At 50.6% G+C, this 23,421-nt stretch overlaps 11 protein-coding genes across 11 annotated transcripts; 6 read left to right on the forward strand and 5 right to left on the reverse strand.

Annotated features, from left to right (window-relative positions):
- Positions 1 to 830: 830 nt before the first annotated feature.
- AUEXF2481DRAFT_71741 (uncharacterized protein) lies at positions 831 to 1,829 on the forward strand (the record flags this gene model as incomplete). The annotated part of the gene is made up of 2 exons (XM_013483253.1): positions 831 to 1,529; positions 1,590 to 1,829. 2 exons carry the CDS (start codon positions 831 to 833, stop codon positions 1,827 to 1,829), a joined length of 939 nt encoding a protein of 312 aa, XP_013338707.1.
- A 102-nt stretch (positions 1,830 to 1,931) lies between these two features.
- On the reverse strand, positions 1,932 to 2,468 carry AUEXF2481DRAFT_578860 (uncharacterized protein). Its single transcript, XM_013483258.1, has one exon. It carries the CDS (start codon positions 2,376 to 2,378, stop codon positions 2,034 to 2,036), a length of 345 nt encoding a protein of 114 aa, XP_013338712.1. The 5' UTR covers positions 2,379 to 2,468; the 3' UTR covers positions 1,932 to 2,033.
- Positions 2,469 to 2,487: 19 nt separating this feature from the next.
- Positions 2,488 to 4,196, reverse strand: AUEXF2481DRAFT_45295 (uncharacterized protein). The gene is made up of 3 exons (XM_013483247.1): positions 3,992 to 4,196; positions 3,264 to 3,938; positions 2,488 to 3,214 (listed from the first exon to the last, which is right to left on the reverse strand). The coding sequence occupies exons 1-3, from the start codon at positions 4,180 to 4,182 to the stop codon at positions 2,566 to 2,568; spliced, it is 1,515 nt and encodes a 504-aa protein (XP_013338701.1). The 5' UTR covers positions 4,183 to 4,196; the 3' UTR covers positions 2,488 to 2,565.
- Positions 4,197 to 4,454: 258 nt separating this feature from the next.
- AUEXF2481DRAFT_48845 (uncharacterized protein) lies at positions 4,455 to 6,351 on the forward strand (the record flags this gene model as incomplete). Its single annotated transcript, XM_013483252.1, has 8 exons — positions 4,455 to 4,541; positions 4,592 to 4,704; positions 4,760 to 4,809; positions 4,865 to 4,924; positions 4,979 to 5,191; positions 5,313 to 5,351; positions 5,400 to 5,950; positions 6,007 to 6,351. The coding sequence occupies 8 exons, from the start codon at positions 4,455 to 4,457 to the stop codon at positions 6,349 to 6,351; spliced, it is 1,458 nt and encodes a 485-aa protein (XP_013338706.1).
- A 180-nt stretch (positions 6,352 to 6,531) lies between these two features.
- Positions 6,532 to 7,794, reverse strand: AUEXF2481DRAFT_34161 (uncharacterized protein; the record flags this gene model as incomplete). The annotated part of the gene is made up of 1 exon (XM_013483245.1): positions 6,532 to 7,794. The coding sequence occupies one exon, from the start codon at positions 7,792 to 7,794 to the stop codon at positions 6,532 to 6,534; it is 1,263 nt and encodes a 420-aa protein (XP_013338699.1).
- Positions 7,795 to 8,112: 318 nt separating this feature from the next.
- AUEXF2481DRAFT_71750 (uncharacterized protein) lies at positions 8,113 to 9,329 on the forward strand (the record flags this gene model as incomplete). The annotated part of the gene is made up of 2 exons (XM_013483255.1): positions 8,113 to 8,711; positions 8,765 to 9,329. 2 exons carry the CDS (start codon positions 8,113 to 8,115, stop codon positions 9,327 to 9,329), a joined length of 1,164 nt encoding a protein of 387 aa, XP_013338709.1.
- Positions 9,330 to 9,438: 109 nt separating this feature from the next.
- Positions 9,439 to 10,782, reverse strand: AUEXF2481DRAFT_34163 (uncharacterized protein; the record flags this gene model as incomplete). Its single annotated transcript, XM_013483246.1, has 1 exon — positions 9,439 to 10,782. One exon carries the CDS (start codon positions 10,780 to 10,782, stop codon positions 9,439 to 9,441), a length of 1,344 nt encoding a protein of 447 aa, XP_013338700.1.
- Positions 10,783 to 11,100: 318 nt separating this feature from the next.
- On the forward strand, positions 11,101 to 11,718 carry AUEXF2481DRAFT_9627 (uncharacterized protein; the record flags this gene model as incomplete). The annotated part of the gene is made up of 2 exons (XM_013483243.1): positions 11,101 to 11,201; positions 11,253 to 11,718. The coding sequence occupies 2 exons, from the start codon at positions 11,101 to 11,103 to the stop codon at positions 11,716 to 11,718; spliced, it is 567 nt and encodes a 188-aa protein (XP_013338697.1).
- A 169-nt stretch (positions 11,719 to 11,887) lies between these two features.
- On the reverse strand, positions 11,888 to 14,112 carry AUEXF2481DRAFT_45301 (uncharacterized protein). Its single transcript, XM_013483248.1, has 5 exons — positions 13,712 to 14,112; positions 13,507 to 13,657; positions 13,398 to 13,457; positions 13,069 to 13,347; positions 11,888 to 13,016 (listed from the first exon to the last, which is right to left on the reverse strand). The coding sequence occupies exons 1-5, from the start codon at positions 13,790 to 13,792 to the stop codon at positions 12,055 to 12,057; spliced, it is 1,533 nt and encodes a 510-aa protein (XP_013338702.1). The 5' UTR covers positions 13,793 to 14,112; the 3' UTR covers positions 11,888 to 12,054.
- AUEXF2481DRAFT_45303 (uncharacterized protein) lies at positions 13,950 to 15,642 on the forward strand. The gene is made up of 6 exons (XM_013483249.1): positions 13,950 to 14,036; positions 14,090 to 14,125; positions 14,177 to 14,287; positions 14,340 to 14,366; positions 14,418 to 15,040; positions 15,099 to 15,642. Exons 1-6 carry the CDS (start codon positions 13,970 to 13,972, stop codon positions 15,330 to 15,332), a joined length of 1,098 nt encoding a protein of 365 aa, XP_013338703.1. The 5' UTR covers positions 13,950 to 13,969; the 3' UTR covers positions 15,333 to 15,642.
- Positions 15,643 to 15,785: 143 nt separating this feature from the next.
- AUEXF2481DRAFT_71742 (uncharacterized protein) lies at positions 15,786 to 23,227 on the forward strand (the record flags this gene model as incomplete). Its single annotated transcript, XM_013483254.1, has 8 exons — positions 15,786 to 15,953; positions 16,004 to 16,090; positions 16,143 to 16,534; positions 16,604 to 17,129; positions 17,184 to 17,763; positions 17,820 to 21,934; positions 21,989 to 22,309; positions 22,361 to 23,227. 8 exons carry the CDS (start codon positions 15,786 to 15,788, stop codon positions 23,225 to 23,227), a joined length of 7,056 nt encoding a protein of 2,351 aa, XP_013338708.1.
- Between the last annotated feature and the right edge of the window lie 194 nt (positions 23,228 to 23,421).

A 23,421-nucleotide genomic window follows, 5' to 3' on the forward strand; every position in this document is an offset into this window, starting at 1 on the left:
ATGGTCTCGAGGGTGATGTTCGACTATCTCGAATACTTACCGCATCGGACAGCTCGACACTAGTGTTCCGAAGAGGAAGCCTGCCAAGGCCGACCCCGAGGGAGCGCATCGTGTGTAGACATCGCCGAATGCTTGACCATTTCTCGGACATCCACAGTCAACTCAGTAGAGCCCACGCGACTTAGGTGTTGAACGGAGTTGGTTCAGGTAGGCGCCATGGCGCTCTCTTTCGGGGTATGAGCTCGCTCCATCAGAGCGGAATACTCATCGGCTGTCTGCGCGGTGTTGCTTGCGATCTGCCCAATCGGGGCGTGCTCTCCATCATCAAGATCGATCTCCAGTCGCATGGTCGTAGACAGTAGCCAATATTCTCATCGTGAAGCCCGCACAACAATGACTGTTCAGAGTGGCAGCGCGGGAACAATTGGATGTGCGTCACAGCTTGGATGGACGGATGTTACCGAATGTTGTGCGGAACTCTCCGTTCTTCCCCCTACCTGAAGCTACAAACGTGAGACCTGCGAGACTGCAGTTGTGTATGCTAGCTACCTCTGTTACTCACTACATTCGCTTTCAGGAGTTTTTGCCAAGATCTCTGTCACTCTGGAAAGATGAAGACGCCACTACGCGTTCACCGAGCTTGCTCTCAGGATGCTTCGGCGACCCGATACTTGGTCGTTTCGGAGGTGCGGACAGCTGCTCGAGTCTGACTATCCGGTGCCTTGATAAAACACTGAATTGTCTAGCTTACAGTGTAGTATACAATCTTGTGAACAAGACTTTGTTCATACTTTGCCATCAATTCATCATTCCTCAAAGCTTCCTTCACAATGCCTGGTATCGGTGTTAATGGCCCAGCCTTAGGCGACTCTCGGATCGTCGACGAGTACAAAGCAGCAGCCGCGAATGTTCCCGCACCGCCGAGCGGAGACCTGACTACACCAGTCCTGTTTGCACAGAACTTCGACAAAGGCACGACTGGCTACATGTTCATCAAGAATCCTCCTCCGGCTGGTGTGCCTTACACGAACATTCGAGGGGAACCCAGCTTGGTCACAATTGAGGATTTGCGTGGCAAGGAGGATAGTGTCAATCTGGATCACGATTCCATTCAAGTCCTACGAGGTCTGGTCGATATGCCTCGGAGCCCCGAAGTCATCTGGGACTCGGAGAAGAGCATTGAAACTCAATTTTACCCTGCTGTCGAATCAGCGGTCAAGAAAGCCATCCCAGGTGCACACACTGTCCATATCTTCAGACACGGCATTCGTCATTCTAAGAGCTGGCCTGTACCTTACAACCCTCCGGCAATGATTGCACATCTCGATCAGACAGGCCCTGCCGCTGTCAATCGAGTGCTCAGACATATGGGCCCTGTCGAAGGGCCCCGCCTGTTGCAGGGTCGTTACCGCATCGTCCACTTCTGGACACCACTCAACGGGCCAGTCTATACCTTCCCGGTCGCCTTTGCAAGCTCTGCTACAGTCAAAGACGATGACATACAGACATTCGTCAGCCACCTCGGCGGCGTTGGAGGCCTTGACATGCCTTTGGGCAGACCTGTTTCAGACCCTAACCCAGCTGAACAGTACAGAGAGGATTTCGGCGCCCCGAGATATGCCGACGGTCAGCGATGGTTCTATCTGAGTGGCATCTCACAAGACGAAGCGCTTCTAGCTCAGATCTTCGATTCCAAGGCCTTGGTCAAGAACAGTGGGGTCAGAGGTGGTCGTGCAGTCCACTCTGCCTTCAGAGACCCTCGCACTCCAGCTGGTGCACCTGACCGTTGGAGTATCGAGGTTTCCTGCCTTGTTTTCAGTGATGAATGAGACACTAGGGGACTGGGAAACGTCATATTTATATCAAGTACAATGAACATGGAGTCGTGCTTGAATCTCTTCTGAACATGGAATGCAATACTTGAGAGTGTGATTCCCAAGAATGTGACGACTGTGTTGGTGATGCCAAGATTGCAACCCTTTGCGGTACTTTACTCTCGAGTCCTCCTTCACTGCGTCAAGTCATGCACACGCTTAACAATTGATGACCATGGCCGTGTTACAGATCTCATCATAATGATAATTCAATGTCATTTCATAACAACATAGCCGTATTGGTCGCACACAAATCGCTGGGGTCTGGTACGCCCAACTTGTGATGGCGTTACTGGGCCAGATTGCTTGACCTTTGTGTATGCATGACATTGTTTTCGCGCGTACAAGAACACTCGCAAACTGACATCCATACCCCTTGGAATACGAACCTGTCATAACAAAACTATTGCCTGTGTCAGCGTCACGAGGTAAAAGCTTGACGATACTTGCACTACAACTTGTAAACCTAGAAGAAGATAAGAGAACCTGACCGAGCAGGGTCATACTGACAGCCACTGGGACACAAGGTCCTCCCTCCCTTTGTCAATGAACAATTGGTTCACATGCGCTATGCACTAAAGTCAGCAAAGTTTCACGAATTATAGAAGAAGATTGAGTCGATGCAACAATATGTAAGATTCTACATGGCTTTTCTATCTAGCGGGTTCGACTTGAGCGGGAAATGCCAAGCTCAAGCAGCCAAGTCTCTCGTGCGCACATCAAGCCAAATCGCAGGCTGCTTGGCGAGATTGTCAAACTCTCCCACCTTGGGAATCTTCTGTTTCTTGTTCACTATGGTCATGTCGTAGCGCCAAATCATTCCGGCCACAAGCCCTATCATCTGTTTCTCGGCGAAGACACGGCCAGGGCAGTGCGTGCTACCTCCGCCAAAAGGCTTCAGAGTGCGGGACGCGCTCTCCCCTTCGCCACCCAAAGTCTTTTCCATGAATCGTCCAGGATGGAAACCATCCGGGTCAGGATGAAGCTTTTCGTTGTAATGCATCAAGCCACAAGGGATTGAAACGACTCCACCCTTCTCAAGACGCCAGGTTCTGCCCGACTTCCCGGACAATTCTGTGGGCGCGATGACTTCGCGGACAGTGAGAGAATTGTTGTGGATACGAAGAGTTTCGTACCAGATCGAACGCATGAGGGGTAGTTTGTCGGGAATGATGGCGATCAATGGCTCAAGCGCATCATCTCTTGAGTCTGCGCTGGCAGCTACGGCATCAGCCCAGCCGGCATTCTCAAGTTCGGCTCGCACATCGTCTACAAGGCCAGGTTCTGTAAGGATATGTACGAGGGCAAGGTAGCCTGTCGGCATGGAGTTGAGTAGCGAGCTGTTAATTGTTAGCATCTCGGACGTGCACGAGGTTGCGCGGAACTCACGCAAACATGGTGCGAAGGTTGTCTGCTCCTTGGCATTGGGCGCTCATGCCCTGGGAGGTCAAGTAGCGAGTGCGTTCCTGCACGTAAACAGACATGTCAGGGCGATCATCGATGTTCGTAATCATGTCAGCAAACGCTTCATGGAGACGCTGACGAGCTGCATATGGCTTCGGAAACATCCATCTAGGCGCGTTGAACAACAAAGGCCAGAATCCGTCTCGGACCATCACAGTGAGATCATCCATCAAGCCAGGATTGAGCTTCATGGTAGTTTCGCCCCACAGTGTGGCGCCTGTAGCCTTGCCCTGTAGATCAACTACTGTCTTGAGGCCTGCTTGTCGTAAAACGCCCTTCTCAGACTGTTCGAGCGCGTTATCAAGATCCTTGAACTGTCCTTCGAGATGGCGAAGATATGTCTGGGTGATGACTCGATTCTTCGCTGGATCCAGAAGCCAGTCTAGGTCAATGCGATGCCATTCCTGCTTAATTTCCCACATGCGATCGGCATCCTCAGGCAGAAAGCCCCAGATGTACAGGTAGATGAACCGCACAAAGCCCCTGATGTGGAGCGATTTGCCGTTCTTGTGTATGGCCGCGCAGTCTGCGGGATCACTAAAAATGTAGTGCTTGCGACCACCGAGAAGAACGGTGAATGGTTTCTTTGCGTTGATACGGCTGAGTGTCGAAGTGTTAGCAAATATCTGAACACGAAGCCGTCGTTGACATACTCTGCCCAGAGGAAAAATTCTCGCTTGTTCAGGGCGAACCTGAATGCATGTCCAATGACAGGAATCCAGTGGGGGATCTGGTTGGGCTCGTCTTTGCTGGACTTGCCGCCCACAGTGAATCTAAGGAGAGTAGCGTACAGCAGCACAATGCCACCCGCAATGTAAAGGTGAGTACTGGTGATGAGATCCATACTAAAAAGAGTTCTGCTGTCATGTAGTCGTTTTCTGATAGATTCATATATTGGGAGGTACCTTGCGTGGTCTTGGTATGTCCGACCAGTTCGGCTCTCCGACACCCTGTCCGACTCCGGTCCCGACTAATCAGCTTTTTAGCCTGTCACCACGATCCCTCATCGGACTTGATCCATCTGTCTTTCTTTTTCTGAGCACAAAACAACATCCTCGTCGTTTGGGCCAGCGGCAGTTTGAGTGTTCATCGCCAGAAACTCCTCGAGGCGGTAGTATGAGTGATTTACCTATCACCTACAGATTGCTCAGCACCTTGACATCTACGTCATGGTCTGGATTAGCACTGTTCGTGGTGTATGCTGTAAGAACATTCCTCATTATAGCATATCATTTAGTACTAAACAACTTCAGGCTAGTATATACTATGTCGTGCGCTCAGTGTATCGGCTCTTCTTCCATCCGCTCGCCAAATATCCTGGACCAAAGTTTGCTGCCATAACCGACATATGGTATGCATATCATTGGTATGTTACTATGTCATAAATGACCCGTGAGGCTCAGTATTGATCTGTTTCTCAGGGTCTCAGGCCGCTATCCTTGGGACATGGAATACATGCACATGATGTATGGTATGTTACTTATCCCGTTGACCAGATTGAACTCAGGCCCTGACCACTGTGCAAGGTGATGTCGTCCGAACCGGTCCAAACGAACTCACATTTGCGACGCCGCAGAGCTTCAATGGTAAGCAGGTGTACTCTATTTTCCAAAGATCAGTAAGCTTATATTTGGATGAAGACATCTACGGACACGCGACCAAAGAGCGATCAACCTTCATCAAGGGAACGTTCTACGAGCATGGGCAACCAGAGCCTGGTATTGTGGCAGAGCGCGACCCAGAGAAGCATCGCGAGACAAGACGACTACTATCACATGGGTTTAGTACAAAGGCCTTGAAAGACCAAGAAGATATACTGCACAAATACTCCGATCTGTTTGTAGCCCAGATTCGTCGACACAGCAACGGAACTGCCCTGAACATGAAAGAAGTAGCAAAACTCGACAGTTCTTTCGTTGCTTCCGCTGACCGAAATATAGTGGTTTAATTGGCTGAGCTTTGATGTCATCGGAGAACTTGCCTTTGGCGAGTCTTTTGGCACAGTCCAGTCAGGTAGGACCATTGGGATCCTTTGCTGTAACAAGTCTGACATGGAGCTAGCAAAACCTCACTTCTGGATCGAGACCATCCACGATGGAGCATTCTTGGTAACGTTATTCGAGGTCGGCCGAAGGCTGCCATGGCTATGGCCCTTGATCATTCTTGTGTTGCCAAGTGGAATCAAGCGCAAGTTCGATTTGTTTCTCGACTATTCCAAGAAACAAGTTCAGAAACGCGTTGCTCGACAAGATTCGATAACCCGTACAGACTTCTTTGTCAACCTGCTGTCCGAAAGGTCCGGGAACGTGTCCGAAGAGTGGTTGATTGCTCAGGCGAACGTTCTAGTCATCGCTGGATCCGATACGACAGCGACAGCGCTTGCGACGATCATCTACTATCTGACCAGGTATCCACAACAGCTCGATAGACTCTGTTGTGAGATCCGAGAGGCTTTTCCCGATCAGAAGAAGATGACCGATGTGGAGCTGCAATCCCTGCCTTACTTATCGGCCGTAATCGAAGAAGGCCTCAGGATCTTCCCACCGACAGCTTTTGGGTTGCCTCGTATCAGTCCTGGAGCCACGGTCGACAGCCATTTCGTGCCACCAGGTGTAAGGAATGCAAGTTCGCCGAGAATGTCTCGTTTGCTTATGCGAGAAATGTCTAGGTCACTGTCTCAACGTCCTCATGGACAACCACACGTCGCGAAAATTATTGGAAAAGTGCTAGATCGTTCATTCCCGAGCGCTGGCTGCCACAAGCTCATACACTGTACGACAATCGTTTCGCGGCGGATAATCACGGCGCTGCAAAACCATTTTCGCTGGGGCCGAGGGGTTGCTTGGGAGTTAATCTGGCCAACATGGAGATGCGAATTACCCTTGCAAAGCTTGTGTGGAATTTCGACATGAAGCCCGATGGAGCGACAAGGCTGCTAGACTGGGAGAGGGAATCACGTTTTGAAGGGTTCTGGAACATTCCTGCACCCATGATACGTTTTGAGCCTAGGTAATCGTAGCTAGAGGACATCATGGTGTTGCATGTCTCCGGTTCGGAATATAAATCCATTGACATATTTTTCGAAAAGGCAAGCAGGTACAGTTATATGATAAACGCAAGGTTTCACGTCGACGTTGGCTCTATGAGACTGATTTGATAGGTGATCTAGATGTATTCTCGTGTCCTGAAAGGATCAATGACCGAAGATGCCGGCCTTTACTCTATGGAACCATGTCGCTGCCATGATGTAAAAGCCCGGCACCTTTAGTTTAGTAACGTCCACCTTCTCGTTGAAGAAAACACCGTCATATGTATCGTCCCCAACCTCCCCACCCTTGGCCTTTCCAACGTAAGCTACACCACCATTATCGTTTCCTAAGTCAAAGTTAAACTCCATGTTTTCGTGAAGGAGGGTGAAATCCCATCGCTTCCCGTCTCGAGGCTCAACCAGACTGAGCACGTAGCCTTTGGCAACTCCAGGCTTATTGGTACCCGGATCCATAGTGGACGAAACAAGGTCGCCGGTCTCTGAGAAAGCTCGATACTCGATGTAAGGATCAAGATTGGTTGTATCCATTGAAGGGCCGATACGAGATGCAGAAAAGATCTTGCGACCCCTGCGAGCCAAGAATGCGGACGGGAAGATCTTTCCAGCTTGGAGTCTTGAAGTCGGTGCCCAATACGTGAGCACATATGGACCCAGAACAGCCCTCACAGCGGTCCAGCCCTGGAAAGCATCTAGCCAACCTTGACCTGCCCACCATCGCTCAGCACCACCCATACCAGCCCACGTGAATGGGGTCCCATCGAGAGAAAGTCGAACATCGGCACGACCTGCGGGTATGATCTCGATCCAATCCACTGCGGGTGCATTGAAAGTGGATGCCTGCACGGTATGCGTACTTTCGAGAGCGCCATCGGGAAAGCGAGCTGGGAGCAAAGAGTTTATGGTGATCGAACCGTGAACACTTGGAGTATGGAATTCGAGGGAGACGAGAGACTTCTCAGGTTCAAAGTGGAAAGCGTAGAACGTGCTCTCATTATTCTTGCTCCAGATGCCAGTCGTGACTTGGTTGCAGATCTTCAGGTGTGCCTCAGACAGATAATCGACTACTGACCACGTCGAACCATTTGGCCACACTGCGTCTAGGGATAGCCTCAGATTTCCAGGACCTAGGAAAGCATACGTAGGGTCGTGATAGAATCCGATGAGCAGTCCGGATTTGCCATCAGAAGAGGTAGCGTCGAATGCCCACTGTTCACCCGCCGTAGCATTGACGCCGTGGACGAACCTTGGTGCCGCTGGTGGCCAAGATGAGCCAGTGACTGCAGTCAGTGGTCCCTTGATCAAAGTTTCAAACGCGTTGAATTTGATCAGCTCGCAAGTGGATGCGTCCTGCGCGACCCATTGTGGTACAAGGCTGTACAGAAAAGGAGAGAAGTTTGCTGGAAGCATGATGAGACCAAGCGATCGGTGATTGTTTTTCAGAGTGAACGGAGGCCCTCAAACATACTTGAGAAGGTACCAGTGGCGTTGCTGCGAGTCAAAAGCCATCAGCTGGGATTTGAAGAGATCGTTCGGCATGTCGGATGTCCGAAAGGCATCCGAGTACTGGAAAGGATTCTGACCTCCGCAAATCCCACATACTTCTGCTTTGACGCATGGATTGAGCTTCGAAACTTCCCACCGTCGCTTACTCTTCATATCATATTACCTTCTGTCTTATCAATAGCGCTCCGCGATACCTCTGCCATCTCAGACTGACGCCGTGTCATGACCTTCAATCTACCCAACGGCTTCAAGCCACCCGACATCAGTCTACCTCGTACACAGACCGCTATAGTCCAGGACAACGCTGGAAAGGCTATTGTGACTCACGATGCATCGATCCCAAAGCTAGAGCCTGATATGGTACTCGTGAGAGTCACAGCTGTCTCGATCAACCCATGCGATTGGAAAATGCCCGCCAAATTTCCGACCCCCGGTGCGAAGATCGGATGTGACTTCAGCGGCGTTGTGATAGCTATCGGACCAGATGTGTTGAGAACTTCACATGACATAGCGCTGGGTGATCGGGTTTGTGGTGGCGTGCACGGCTCCAACCCTATAGACACGCAGACTGGTGCCTTTGCACAATACGTAGCAGCATACGGGGATCTGTTGCTCAAGCTCCCCGACCATATCGATCACGTATCGGGGGCTGTGTTAGGTGCCAGTGTTATCTCGACGTTGAGCATTGTTCTTCATTCAGCATTGAGACTTGAGGGGACACTGGAAAAGCCTGTTCACCCTGACAAGAACTCAGGTTTGTATGTGCTGGTCTATGGGGGCAGCACTTCCACAGGGACTATGGCGATCCAGCTTCTGAAGTTGTGAGTCGAGCGAATCCTAGACTACTGAAAATGCTTACGAAGGGAACTCCTAGGTCTGGTTATAAGCCGATAACGACATGTTCACCGAGGAACAACGATCTGGTTCGCTCATTCGGTGCCGAAGCAGTATTCGACTATCGCTCGCCATCGTGTGCCGACGATATCAGAACGTTCACGTCACGTTCACTGTCCCGAGTCCTGGACGTCATCACTGATGCTCGTTCTCAGATCATTTGCGGAAACGCTTTCGGTCGTACGGGGGGCTCATATACTGTGCTGGAGCTGCCGGACCCAGATAGTCCGATCGCGCACAAGAGAACCGTTGACACGCAAATGGTTGTTGGTCTTGCTGCTACAGGCAAGCAAATTGCGCTCGATCATGGTTATGAGAGGGCGGCGGATCCGCAACTCAGACAACAAGCAGCAAAGAACTTCAGCGCGGTACAGATACTCATGGATAACGGGCAGCTTCGTATCCATCCTGCTCGAGTGGTGCCTGGTAGCTTCCAAGGAATCGTTGAAGGTCTCAAGATCCTCAGCGAGAAGGCAACAAGCGGGGAGAAACTTGTATGTTTCGTTGACGAAAGGGAGGAGGCTTTGCACCTTGACAGACTCTAGACACATTGAAATTATACATTGATGAACAAATGTACCAAAGCTTGGAATCCTTCTTAGGCAGCCAGATATATGCTTTCAAGTACATGACTAGTCTAATCCTCATGCTGATTCAGTTTGTCCGTGTCACCACTACACCGTCGAGGGGTGCCTGACAGTTGAGAAACTCGAAAGTCTTCTGGGCTGATAGAGTGATAGCTCCAATCTTTGCCTGCAGACCGCCATCCTCCGGTTCCGTGGCCGACCAGACAGTCTTGCTCCTCTCTGGCACACGGTCCAGCGCATCATATATCAGCTTGGCATCTGTACCTGGCTTGAGGTAAAGGGATTGTCCGGCACTGGAGATTAACACCGGGCAGACCACTTGAGACAACAGATTGGTACCGTCCGAGTCGCGGAAAGAGTATCGCCGCATGTGGAGCAACGATTGGGTTGGCGATTCAACACCCATGAACCATTGGACAATGCCAACCTCCCAGGCAGTGCGAAAGTCTACGGCCATCGCTGTTCTCATCATCCCGTTGACTATGGTAGACGGTATCCAACCGGTAGCCCATGCTTTCAGAATCGCAGAAAAGACCACACCGACGTGGTGGACAGCAAAATCGTACATGTCAAAGAAAGGATCTATAGCGATACAGGCAGATACGCGAGGGTCTGCAGCTGCTCGGAGGGCATAATAACCGCCCATAGATGCACCAGCTACCGATATGCGGTCCAGATCGATGTCGGCCACTGCGGGATGATCTCTCTGCAGGACTTCCAAGTGGTCAATGACGTGACTAATGACGACTTCCCAGTCCGGACGTGTGTAGATGGTGGGCTGATCACGTCGGCCGCGGAGCACGATTCCTTGTCCAGGGCCATCGAAAGTGAGCACAGCATATCCAAGCTCTGGTCCAGTAGCTGCGTGGACATAGTACAGCTCCTCTTTATTCGAGTCCGCTCCTCCAATCGTAACCAGAACGGGTGTCTTGTCGGAGGTCTTGTGGTTGGCGTTGCTATTGACTGGCTGCACTGGCAAATAGAGATAACCAGGAAGGGTCGAGCCCGATTCGAAAGGGATTTCGACCCGTAAGACCTTTACACCGTCGAGTAACTCCATCGCCTTTCCGAAAGTTTGATCAACAATCGCAGCAGTTTTCGCAATGCGTGGCTCAGGATGATGCATAACCGGGTTCAAGAACATATAGGCGCTTGCTCGAAAATAGTTTGAAGCGCGAAGATAGTTGCGTCGCGCTGAGATACGATCTCCGCTGCGCAGGGCATGATCAGCAAGCTCAAGCACTTTGTCGGCTTGCTTGTACCATGATCTGTGCCAGCTTTCAGGATCGCCTTCACGAATCTGCCCACAGGCGACGAGACATTCAGCAATATCAGCACCGCCGAAAGGAGCCGCGGACAGGATGCGGATAGTTTCAAAGTTGAAGAATTCGGATCTGAAGAATTGATGCATAGTGAGCTGTGTCGAGCGAGATTATTTCCTTGGAAGTGTCTTGATACACAGACATGTATTCAGCAGGTGAGTAGATCCTCGAATGATGGACATCTGATACTGTGCGTGGATTGTATTCGGACATGTAACTAACTACGCCCGTGGGACTGACATCCGAACAGTCGGACTTCGGCAAGTCCGAAGCGAGAAACACTGTGACAATTCTTGCCAGCGACTTTCCAGCAACAATTTATGTTAGGGTTACATTCTCTTTGTCCACTAGTTGTGATCAACATTGAGCTCTCTCGAAGCTGAATCAAGTGGAGAATCAGGAATATCATGGAAAGCTACAACCGATTCGCGGTCGCTGAAGTCCTCTCCAAAGATGGTGTAGTCCTAAAAGTGTTGAGACTACTCCCCGTTATCCTGACCACGGTCTTGTAAGTGAGGATCAGACCATCAGAACGGTCGCAAAAGTTGACTGTGACCAGATTCATGAACCGTGTGGCCCAGTTCTACGCTATCACTACATTTATGCCGCCTCACATGCCTCACGCTCCGGCATCCTCCACAGCCAGCAAACGTATCAACGCTGCTCCCGTCCTCAAGATATGGTTGCGAACGTCCGTTGCCCGAGTGTTTCCGGGAGTTTTGGCTGTCGTCATGCTACTGAGGTTGACTCTGCTCCTCAACATATTTGTCCGTCCCAGCGACTTCGGATTCGGTTACGGACGCATAACGTATGGACTTTCCTTCATCTTGAGCTTTGCCCATCTACCGCTGGCTCCAAAGATGCTGCGCATCGAGAACAGAATGAAGAGTCCACAGACTGGCGACGATGAGATCGTCGGACTTCTACAGGGCTGGTTCAAGATCAACAACATACGTATCTGGGCTGTCGACTTTCCGCTGTGGTTGGTCTCGATCGCAGCAATCGTCAACACCATCAGGTTATAAACTGGCAAGGTCGGATTGCCAGGTTCCGGATCAGCAGAAAATGTAGGATGAGTGAGAGCGTGGAGGCGATGGAGAGGGAATCTAGTGGACAGCAGAGCAGAAGCGACATACGAGGGATAGATAGAAGTTTCCAATCTACTATGATTAATCAAGAAGAATGTTTTGTATTCTAGCCGATCGGACCCATGCTTTATCTCCAAAGAAGATCTGTCAGTACGCCGCACGTCACTTCAGATTGTCACAGCCTATTTACATCAACTGTTCTGGGACCTAAGTTTAGGGACAAGGTACATGAGACTATACTGCGTCTATTTATCTCGCTTTGGTGGGCTCCCTTCACAACTCTCTCCGACAGAACTCGAGCTTGGGCCCCTTTCTTGCTCCAACGATGTGGTCCTTGAGAGCGTATTCCCCTTGCAGTACTTCGTCCTTGCTTTCTTTGAAATCACAAGTCCATAGGACAGAGGCCATCGTAAGCATAATCTCGGTCATGGCCAAGCCCTTTCCGATGCAGCCTCGGGAACCAAAAGAGAAAGGCATGAATGCTTGACGAGACATACTGTACTCTTCAACTCCGAGGAAGCGCTCAGGTCGAAATTCGAAGGGTTCGATGTGGTAAGCAGGATTGTGATGGATGGCATATATGCCGACACCGACGTCACATCCCTGAGGTATGAACTGATCGGAGATATAAGCGCCCCCCTCACCCACCTCTCGCCAAAGCGCGCTTCCGGTAGGAGGAGACATGCGAAGGGTCTCCTCTACGCATGCACGGAGATAAACGCAGGAAGCAAGCTTCGAACCGATGGAAATTGCCTGTCGGGACTCGAAAGCGTTTCGCACCTCTGCTGCTGCAAGGTCATATGCCGATTTATGCTGACCAAGATAGTGAAATACACCAGACAAAGTTACCGAAGTTGTGTCTGAGCCGGCTACAATCAGCGTAGCAGACTCGGCCAATAGCTCTCCAGTCTTGAAGCCTTCTCCAGTCTCTGGATCTCTTGCGTCTTCGAAAAAGGAGAATATGTCTTGACCTGACTGTTTGCCAGTAGTTTTGGTTCTCGAACCAATGACGTGTCCTAGAAATTGGAGAAATTTATTCCGATCCTGAATCGAACGTGGAAACAACTTCTTGTCCAATCTTCGGAGCATGAGTTCTGGAGCTTGCAAGATCACGCTCATGCGTTCGTTGGAGCTTTCGATGGACCTAGGGACGTAGCGGAAGTCTGGCTGAGCAAGCGTGTCGAAACATGTACTGAAGATGAGGCTCGACATCAGATCGAATGCGTGATGGTCACCTGGATTCGGTCAGCTGTTTCCTCAGAAGTACACCTGGAGTGGCATACATACACCAGAAAGCCATATTCCTGATTGTAGTACCATTAACTGAACTTTGCGGCGAAGAATCCTGAGAGTCTCCCGTCAGGCCCTGGATGAGCTTGCCCACTTGAGCCAGAATCTTAGGCTCGAGTGATCGCAATGATGCATCAGAAAATCCCGAGCTCATGATTCTGCGTCGGCGCGCATGCTCCTGTTTGTTCCTGAGCGTCAAAGTATTACCGGCCCGATGTCTTAGAGTGTCGTACACCTTAGACTTGAAGATGTTTGTTTGCTTATTTCCGTAGATGTCTGTCAAGGGTTTAGAAGCGCCCGAAGAACATCCGAGGACAATGACAAACCTCTAGCGCTATCTGCACTATAAAACATGACCCGATTAGGCGCATAGCGCACATAGTCTCCTAGTAGATGGTCAGTCGAGAATCTATTACCGGAATTCGTGCCACCAACCATATTTCTGGTGGCATCGCCACATGTCAATGTGTATGTCTCCGCGCCAGGCATGGTATGCCGAATAGAGATTTGTGACCTTCGCCAAGAATGGCCCAGGGTATTTGGCTAGAGGATGGATGTATATCCTATGGACACAGAAAACTGCAAGCTGTATAAATGTGTTAGTTGACTAGACTTGGCTTCGTACAGAGTTGTCACCTACATAACTAAAGGCTGCGATCACGATACCAACCACCACAGTGATTGGCACGGCCAGCGCCTCAGGCAAGCTTTGAATGGTCATGGTGCAGATGATCGTGAAGCCTCCAGAGCATAACAAGTACGTACATAAACAAAGTCTGAAGGATTTGCATCGGATTCGGACTTCCGACACTCGCAAAATCAGCTCGGCTTAAATTGACACAATCGTATGGACTAATCTCTTCACGCATCGGATACACAGACGACATCAATTACAACAATGGACTCGAGAGCAGACTCTGCCAATTCGAAGGTCAGGCCTGCGGTAGGGCCGTCGAAGACCCTAGGTACCGAAGATCAGACTTTGTCCACTTGCCGGACAACTGACCCTAGCATACAGACTGGGCCAATCTGGGTGTTGGAATCAGTCGAGAAGGTATGACTCGCCCCTAGACTGACTTGTGATCAAAGCTGAGATGCAGTATAGTCAATGGTCATGTGGAATGCATGTGGACGGCACCCACGGGTTGGAGCGAACCAGTATTTGTCAGAAGCTCGAAGCTCGAGATCAGCGGCTTGTCGTCCGCCCTCAATTACGGTGACTGTGATGATTTGAGAAGCAGAAATTCCTTACTGATGCCGGTATACAGGCATGCAGGCATATGAAGGCATGAAAGGTTTGTGTACACTGCTCAGCTTGTGGGATCCTCGATAACCTTTTCCGACAGCTGTCCGAGGTTCAGCCGGTCAAATCCTCCTCTTCCGGCCCGATCAGCACGCGGCTCGCATGCAGCATTCGTGCGAGTACGTCTCCATACCCTCAGTACCCAAGGAGTTGTTTATCCAGTGCGTATCGCTTGCTGTCGCACAGAACGCGGAGTTTGTTCCCCCGTTTGAAGCTCCTGCTGCGCTTTACATCAGACCTCTGGCATTGGGCACAGGCGCGCAGCTGAACATAATTCCCCCGACCGAATTCAAGTTCTGCGTCTTTGTGCAGCCAACTGCAGCTTTGCTCGGCCATGCGTCCCCTGTCGACGTTCTGATCATTGAGAAATTTGACCGTGCTGCTCCTCGCGGTACCGGTTCCGCAAAGATTGGAGGCAATTATGCTCCTGTCATGAGATGGCAGAGACAAGCCAAGCAGGAAGGATTCGGTTTGACCCTGCATCTTGACAGTCGCACACAAACAGAAATTGAGGAGTTTTCCGCGGCAGGCTTCATTGGAGTCAAAAAAAGTGGCGACGGCTATAGACTGGTCATTCCGGACAGTTCAAGTGTCATTAAAAGTGTCACAAGTGATACCTGTGTTCAACTTGCGAACGCACTGGGTTGGAATGTTGAGACACGACCCGTAAGTCATTCAATTTGTAGCTGAGTGGTCTCGAACCTCCGCTTACCGTTACTTGAAGGTCAAATATACCGAGCTGCGCGACTTTGACGAGGTACTTGCTGTTGGCACTGCGGCCATAGTGGTGCCCATCAGGTCCATCGTACGCAAGTCAACCTCAGAGGTGTTCACATATGATTCGGAGGGCACTGGAAAATGTTTCAAGATTCTGTTTGATACGATTCTGAGCGCTCAGCGGGGTGAGGAGATGTCGACCTCTGACTGGAATCTAGCAGTTCACCCTCCAGAGTATTGAATATCACAGAACGTATCTGAATAGCTCTGCATAGGTAGACGAAAGACTCAATCTCAGTTCATTCTGTGCCTGATCACGTTACCTTCGGTGGGGCTTGGTAATGGGTGCCTATTCGTCCTCGGGATTACCGAACATGTTGCTCGGACCGCCGACCATGTCGGAGGGTACTGCTCGCAGTCGGACAACTGGTGCTAACCTGTATCGGACACTTACTCTCATCTTCGGAAGCAGACGTTGAATACAATCCAGTAGCCTTGGCTTCAATGATCTAAGCTTATACAAATCGTCTGCAAGACTGTCTCCTGCCAGCAGCCAAAGATTCTTCCGCCCATCAACCCAAACATGCCCTTGATGATTTCGAGAAACAGACAGGGAGAAATCGATGCTCCGGCTAACACTAATCCTGAGATCACCGATGGGGTCATCAACTCGAATGATGAAGCACCAAAGACGATGCCTATTGCAATTATCGGGATGAGTTGCAGACTACCAGGTGGTGCCACAGATCCTGACAAGCTGTGGGACTTGTGCGTAGCTGGAAAGAGTGCCTGGTCCGAGATACCTGAGAGCCGATTCAATCGCGACGCCTGGTATCATCCAGACAAAGAGCACATCGGGACGGTAAGTTTTCGCACTAGTAATCAGGGATGATGCTGATGGGAATCTGCCAGTCTTATGTGAAAGGCGGATATTTTCTGTCGCAAGATTTGAGCACGTTCGACGCTGCATTTTTCAACTTCACATCGGAAACTGCAACTGTGAGTCAAGACATGAAAATCTTCGGGAGTGCTACTAATCTCCAATGGCCAGACAATGGATCCCGAAGTCCGTATGCAATTGGAATGTACATATGAGGCGCTCGAGAGCGCTGGTCTGACCATGGAAGACGTAGCAGGATCCAAGACCGCCGTGTGTGCAGGAACCTGCTTCCGTGACTTTCACGACAACCATATGCGCGATCCCTCGACTCTTGCTAGATCCTTCCTGACGGGTAATGGAATGGCGATGATATCCAATCGGGTGTCTCACTTCTTCGATCTGCGGGGCCCAAGTATTGCAGTCGACACAGGTTGCTCGACAACGCTGACTCTCTTACATCTCGCTTGCCAGAGTCTCAGATCCGGAGAGGCTGATATGGCCATTGTTGGTGGATCTAATCTGCTTGTCAATCCAGACATGTTTATCTCTGGCACTATACTAGGGTGAGTCAAGCAGCTCAGACTCCTCGAATTCATCATAAGTTCTTGTGCTTACTGACATGCACAAACAAGACTTCTATCAGCCGAAGGCAAATGCTTCGCGTTTGACTCCAGAGCGTCCGGATATGGTCGTGGTGAAGGAATAGCAACACTGGTCCTCAAACCTCTAGATCTCGCAGTGAGAGATGGTGACCCTATCAGAGCCGTGATCCGTGAGACTGGTGCAAATCAGGATGGTAAGACGCCCACTCTGACCTCACCCAATCGTGAAGCCCAGGAACAACTCATGCGCGAATGTTACGCACGCGCCGGTCTGGATCCTCGCGACACGGGTTACGTAGAGGCTCATGGTACCGGCACACAAGCAGGCGACACCAACGAGGCGAATGCTATCGGCCATGTATTGGGAGCGGGCAGGCACCACGATGATCCTCTGCTCGTAGGATCCGTCAAGACAAATATCGGACACACTGAAGCAACCAGTGGCCTAGCCGGCATAATCAAAGCCGTGATGGCTATTGAGAAGGGCTCTATCCCTCCAAATCTGAACTTTGATCAGCCTAACTCCAAAATCCCTTTCCAGGAACTTGGCATCAAAGTAAGTTTTGGACCGCGATATAAGGTAAGATATGTTGTTGACCTGTCGTACTAGATCCCAACATCTGTAGAAAACTGGCCCAAGTCGGCCAAACTACGGGCATCGGTGAACAACTTCGGATATGGAGGCTCTAATGCCCACGTCATCCTGGAGCATCCTGAATACTTATTATCCCACTTCAAAGCCCAGGCTCTCAATCCCAGATCTCGAAGCTCTGGAGCGAGCAAATCCCTCCGTAAGGCTACTCGTATTTTGCGGATCAGTTCTAAAGATGAAGGAAGTACGAAAGCACAGTTTGAAAACATCCAACGCTACGCAAGTGAGCATCTCAAATCTTCTGTTAACAAAATCAGTCTGCTCGACCGATTGCTATACACTTATGGCCAAAAGAGATCGCATTTTCCATGGACATACGCACTAACTGTTTCTGCTCTCGAGGACATCATCGAAGCGCAGGGCTGTAAGGCTCAACGCGCCTCTCGAGCTCCTCGGATTGGATTCGTGTTCTCAGGACAGGGCGCACAGTGGTTTGCCATGGGCCGGGAACTAATCCAGACGTATCCAGTCTTCCGAGATGCTCTGCAAGAGGCTGACAATATTCTCTGCCAGCTTGGGGCTTCTTGGTCTCTGATAGGTATATAATATAGGTCTCTTCGTGCGTTGTGCGATTTTGCTGACGATCACCTACAGGCGAACTTCTCCAAGACGAGCATAAGACTCGAATCAACGAAGTCATCATCAGTCTTCCCGCAAGTGTAGCACTCCAGCTCGCTCTTGTTTGTCTGCTGCGCTCTTGGGGTATCAAGCCCAGCGGAGTCACAGGTCACTCCAGTGGTGAAGTTGCGGCTGCTTTTGCCGTTGGCGCAATAGACATGAGATCGGCGCTTGCCATCGTCTATACTCGCGGTTCTCTCACCACTGACTTCCAAAGAATTGTCGACCGTAAGGGCGGCATGCTTGCCGTAGGTCTCTCTCGGGATGAATGTATCCCATACATCGGAACACTTAAAACAGGTGAAGTAGTCGTTGCGTGTGTCAACAGTCCCTCAAGTGTGACTATATCTGGCGACTTGGCAGCCATTGAAGAACTCGAACAAGCACTGATCCGGGACAAAGTCTTTTGCCGACGTCTCCGCGTAGATGCCGCATATCACTCGCACCACATGTTCGGTATCGCCGATGCGTATCGTGTCGCTTTGAGTCAGGAGCTTCGCACAGGCCGCGAATTCGATTCCTCTATCATCTACTCGTCTCCCGTTACGGGCGATCGTATTGAATCAAAAGACACCATCAGTAGCCCTGAACACTGGGTTAGAAATATGGTGCAGCCCGTCGAGTTCTTGGACTGCCTGAGCAATATGTGTCAGGACGCCTCTGGTGCGCCGACGATCGACATCTTGCTGGAGATTGGCCCAGCCGCTGCTCTCCAAGGACCTATCAGGCAAATCTTGAGTATGGAAAAGCTCCAGAAGGCATCCATAACGTATCTCCCTTGCCTGCGACGAGGTCAAGATGCTGTTTCAACGATGCAGGAGATGGCCTGCACCTTGATCGGAAGCGGCGCACCTGTGCGTCTCGGAAGTATCAATTTCCCTCACGGCTCAAATGGGTTGCAAGTCTTGACCGATCTCGACACATATCCTTGGAACCATCATATCTCGCACTGGGCCGAATCGCGTATGAGTAAAACACTCCGAGGTAGAGAGCTACCAGTCCACGATCTACTTGGCACTCCAACTCTCGACTCAAACCCTTTCTCAAAACACTGGAGACATATCATCCGGCCATCTGAGATTCCTTGGGTTCGTGAGCATAAGTTTCAGTCCAATATCATCTATCCTGGTGCCGGCTATGTGAGCATGGCTATCGAGGCCTGCCGTCAGTCCCACGGGTTTACGGCGGTCAGCAGCTATGAGCTACATCGCATCGAGTTCAAAAGCGCTCTTGTGGTACCCGATAGCAGTACTGGAGTCGAGGTTCAGCTATGTCTCAATCCATGTACCGAAGATTCTCTCGAACCCGGCTGGGAACACTTCCGGATCATGTCTATCGATGACAGCAGCACCTGGACACTTCATTGCGAGGGTGACATCATTGTCAATCCTACTGGTCCATCAACAAATACCGCCGCTGCACGTCCGGATAACCCGACAATCCGGACTGTGGAACCTAAGGAGTTATACGCTTCACTGCAGCGGACTGGGCTCGATCACGGTCCGATTTTCCAGAATATCTCCGCAATTCGCGTCGGGGACGGTGTTTCGATATGCGACTTTGACATTGCAAAGACTTCGGAAACAATGCCTCTAAGGTTCCAACAAAAACATGTCCTTCACCCAACCACTCTAGATTCGGTCTTCCAAGCTGTATTCACCGCCTTACTTGGGGATTGGAAAGACTCCATGCTTCCTAGATCCATCAAATCCTTGAGAATCACTAGTGGTATGAGCGCAGTCCCAGAAACGAGACTCTCCGTCAGCTCTGTGGTCATCAAGTCCTCAGCACAAGGTTTTGAGTCAGATGCTACAGTTGTCCCCCAAGGAACCAGTCCGCCATACCCATGCCTACTCGAAGTCAAAGGCTTGTATTGTCAGGCGCTTGGGTCCATCTCCAGAGCGATCACACAGGCAGATGAGACGAAACTCTGTTTCAAAGGCACTTGGAAGCCTGATGTGAGGCTTTTGGATGCAGAGCAGTTCGTCTATCTAGTATACCTCATGCGAGGGGGGCTTGAGACATCAAAGTCGTTGAGAACATTGGCTTCTCTTTTACTCCACAAGACACCGCGTCTACGAGTTCTCAGCATTGATGCCGGCAATCATCTGCTTGGGAACGACCTCTTGAATATGTTCGCATCAAGCGATCTCGACCAAAACCAAATCACGTGGCAGCTCACTTACACGGAATCCTCCTTAGTCGAGCCAGAAGCTGGGGAGATATTCGCAGCATCTGGAGTCAGGGAATTCGAGACTATTACCTGGGACACTTGCCTGCAGACGCGTGCAGCTTATGATCTGATTATGATACCGAATGGGCTGTCCAATGCCGATTTAGCCTGTGCGAAAGCCATGCTCAAGCCTGGTGGAGGAATCTTGATGACTAGAGATAACATGTTAGCAGATCTGGAGGCCAGCTGTCAGATCTTAGATCTGGGACGCGCTGATGGCCATACTATTGTCTTTGCATCTCCGGACAATCCACTGATGATCTCGAAGCCTATCGAGATTTTTCTGGTCTACACGGATGTGGCACCTTCGTTACACTGGCTTGACACGCTCCAAAAAGAGCTATCCAGCCGTCAAAGGGTGGAGGTGTCTGTGATCTGTCAGAAGATGGACGAGATCAGTGGATTGCTGGGCAAGGATGTTATCCTCCTTGAAAATCTGGACCGTCCACTACTGATGAACCCTACGAGTGACCAGTTTGAATCCATCAAGACTCTGCTCATCGGTGCGAGCAGCTTGTTCTGGATCTCGCAGGGTGCAACGGTAGGCTGCACTAACCCATTCGCTGCGATGCACCTTGGACTACTGCGCACGCTACGCTGTGAGCAACCTTTCAACCGCTACATCTCGCTGGATCTGGACAGTGAGACGACTACATACTCACTATCCGATGCACTCTGTGTAGCAAAGGTTCTCCAAACTACTCTCACACGAGATTCTTCTGACGAAACACCCATGGATGTTGAGTATGCGGTACGAGAGGGCCTTGTGTGTGTACAAAGAGTCGAAGTGGACACAGTCATGAATCAAAGCATGCTGGAGGGCCTTCCGAAGAGCGTGCCATTCTTGGAAACAAAGAATCCCATACGTCTAGGCGTGGAGAGACCTGGTTTACTGGACAGTCTGGTCTTCATCGACGACGATTCGATCTCAGGCTCCTTCCCTCCGGACGCCGTTCAAATCAGACCTGCCGCATTTGGCCTTAACTTCCGTGATGTCATGGTTGCTATGGGTCAACTTGACGAGACACGCATGGGCTTTGAATGCAGTGGCTATATCACTGCCGTTGGGTCAGAAGCAGCTTCACGAGGCTTCCAGATCGGTGATAAGGTGTATGCGTTCCTGCGTGGCTACTTCGGAAACACGATCCGCGTTCATCACACAAGCGTGGCCAAGATTCCTCCAGGTGTGGATCTAGAGACTGCTGCGTCCATTCCGCTTGTGTTCATCACAGCCTATCACGCATTGCACAATATGGCCCGTCTTTGCCGTGGGGAGACCGTACTCATCCATTCTGGCATGGGTGGCGTCGGACAGGCTGCCATCATGCTGGCGCAGAATGTAGGTGCCGAAATTTTCGTCACCGTGGGCTCTGAAGAGAAACGCGCACGTCTCATGGCTACGTACTCGATCCCAGAGGACCACATTCTAAACAGTCGCAACGCTAGCTTTGCTAAGGATGTTATGGATGCTACCGGAGGCAAGGGTATTGATGTAATCCTCAACTCTTTGGCAGGGCCCCTCCTTGCCGCATCCTGGGATTGTATCGCTGCCTTTGGACGTTTCATCGAGATTGGCAAGCGCGATTTAGAGCTAAACAAGAGTCTTCGCATGGCTCCCTTTGTCCGCTCCGCATCCTTCGCGGCACTCGATCTAATCACGCTTGGTGAGCTACGTGGTGATGTTGTCGCGGACATATTCACACACATAAACATTTTGTTACAAACACACGCTATCAGACCGGTGTCGCCTATTAGCAAGTTCGCAATCTCTGACGCTGAGAGTGCGTATCGTATGATGCAAGCTGGCAGACACATGGGTAAAATTTTGCTTGTTCCTTCTGAAAATGAACATGTCCAGGTAAGTTTCAAGTACCGCTACGCAGGGTGAGGATTAAGACTAAACATAGACCAGCTCATGTCCCAACCTGCAGTAGCAACATTGTCAGCGGAGCACAGCTATCTCCTTATTGGCGGACTTGGTGGTATAGGGCGCTCGATCACCGACTGGATGGTCAGCAGAGGAGCAAAGCATCTCATCTTGCTGTCGAGAAGTGCAGACAGCCTCGACCAAACAACTTGCGATTGGCTGGCAGCTCTACACGATCGTCAGGTGGAAGTCCACACGTTGGCATGTGACGTCTCCGATGAGAATCAATTGTCAGCCGTGCTTGGTCAAGTCAAAGATGACTATCCACCAATCAGAGGTATTGTACAAGCAGCAATGGTACTCAGAGTAAGTAAATCCTCTTTGTTGACCATGAAACCTTCCTAATGAACTTCTCAGGATGTCTTGTTCGAGAACATGACCCTCGTCGAATACGAAGCAGCAGTACGACCCAAAGTTCAGGGTACCTGGAACTTGCATCGATGTGTACCAGACGATTTGGACTTCTTCATAATCCTATCTTCGATCAGTGCATTCGGAGGCAATGCTACACAGGCCAACTATGCCGCCGCTGGAACATTCCAAGACGCGTTGGCCCATCATCGAACCGCTACCGGCCAACCTACTGTCTCAATCAATCTGGGTATGGTCAAGGACGTCGGGGTTCTTGCTGGCGAGGAAGGTAGAAGAACTGCTGACCGCTTGCAAAGAATTGGTCTGCGAGCCCTCGACCAAACAGAAGTCTTGAGATTGATCGAAGCATCGATATGCCAAGGCAAGCACGGCACAGATGACACGCAGATCGTGACTGGTATTCCACATACCTGGACGCGACAGCAAGGTGTACAGACCCGAGAGATGCAGGCCACCGCACAGTTCTGGACCCGGGATCCACGTTTTGCTTCGTTGGAGGCGTCTCCTTCCGAAGCAGGCATACAAGATTCTAACGGGAAAATGACGCTGACAGATATACTGGGCGATGTCAGTCTCAATGAGAAAGACGCCGCTGTTGCGTTGACAGAGTCGCTGGTTTCGAAACTAGCTGCCATGTTCGCAGTACCAGAATCGGACATTGACACTTCAGTGCCACTGTCGCGGTTGGGAATTGACTCCCTACTGGCTGTTGAACTACGCAACTGGATTTCGGCGGTGGTTCGGGCAGATTGTTCTGTGTTCGATATTCTTCAGGCTCCCTCCATCGTCGTCTTCTCCGAGCAGGCTGTTGCGAAGAGCACTCTGAGGTCCACTCAAGCCAATGGGAGTTAGATACGCCTTGTTGTAGTCTCAGATAGCTCAGATTCAGTGTAGTTCTTATGACAGTAAGGTTACCTCATTCACGCTGAATTATGGTGCCAATTCTCGGTTGCCTCTTCCCAAACCTCACTCGCTATGTTGTCGTCGTGCGAATCAATCTGACGTGGTCTATCGCGAGCTGGCGGGCCACGATTAATTGTCAAACC

The sequence above is a fragment of the Aureobasidium subglaciale genome, assembly GCF_000721755.1.
Source record: "Aureobasidium subglaciale EXF-2481 unplaced genomic scaffold scaffold_48, whole genome shotgun sequence".
NCBI lineage: Eukaryota > Fungi > Ascomycota > Dothideomycetes > Dothideales > Saccotheciaceae > Aureobasidium > Aureobasidium subglaciale.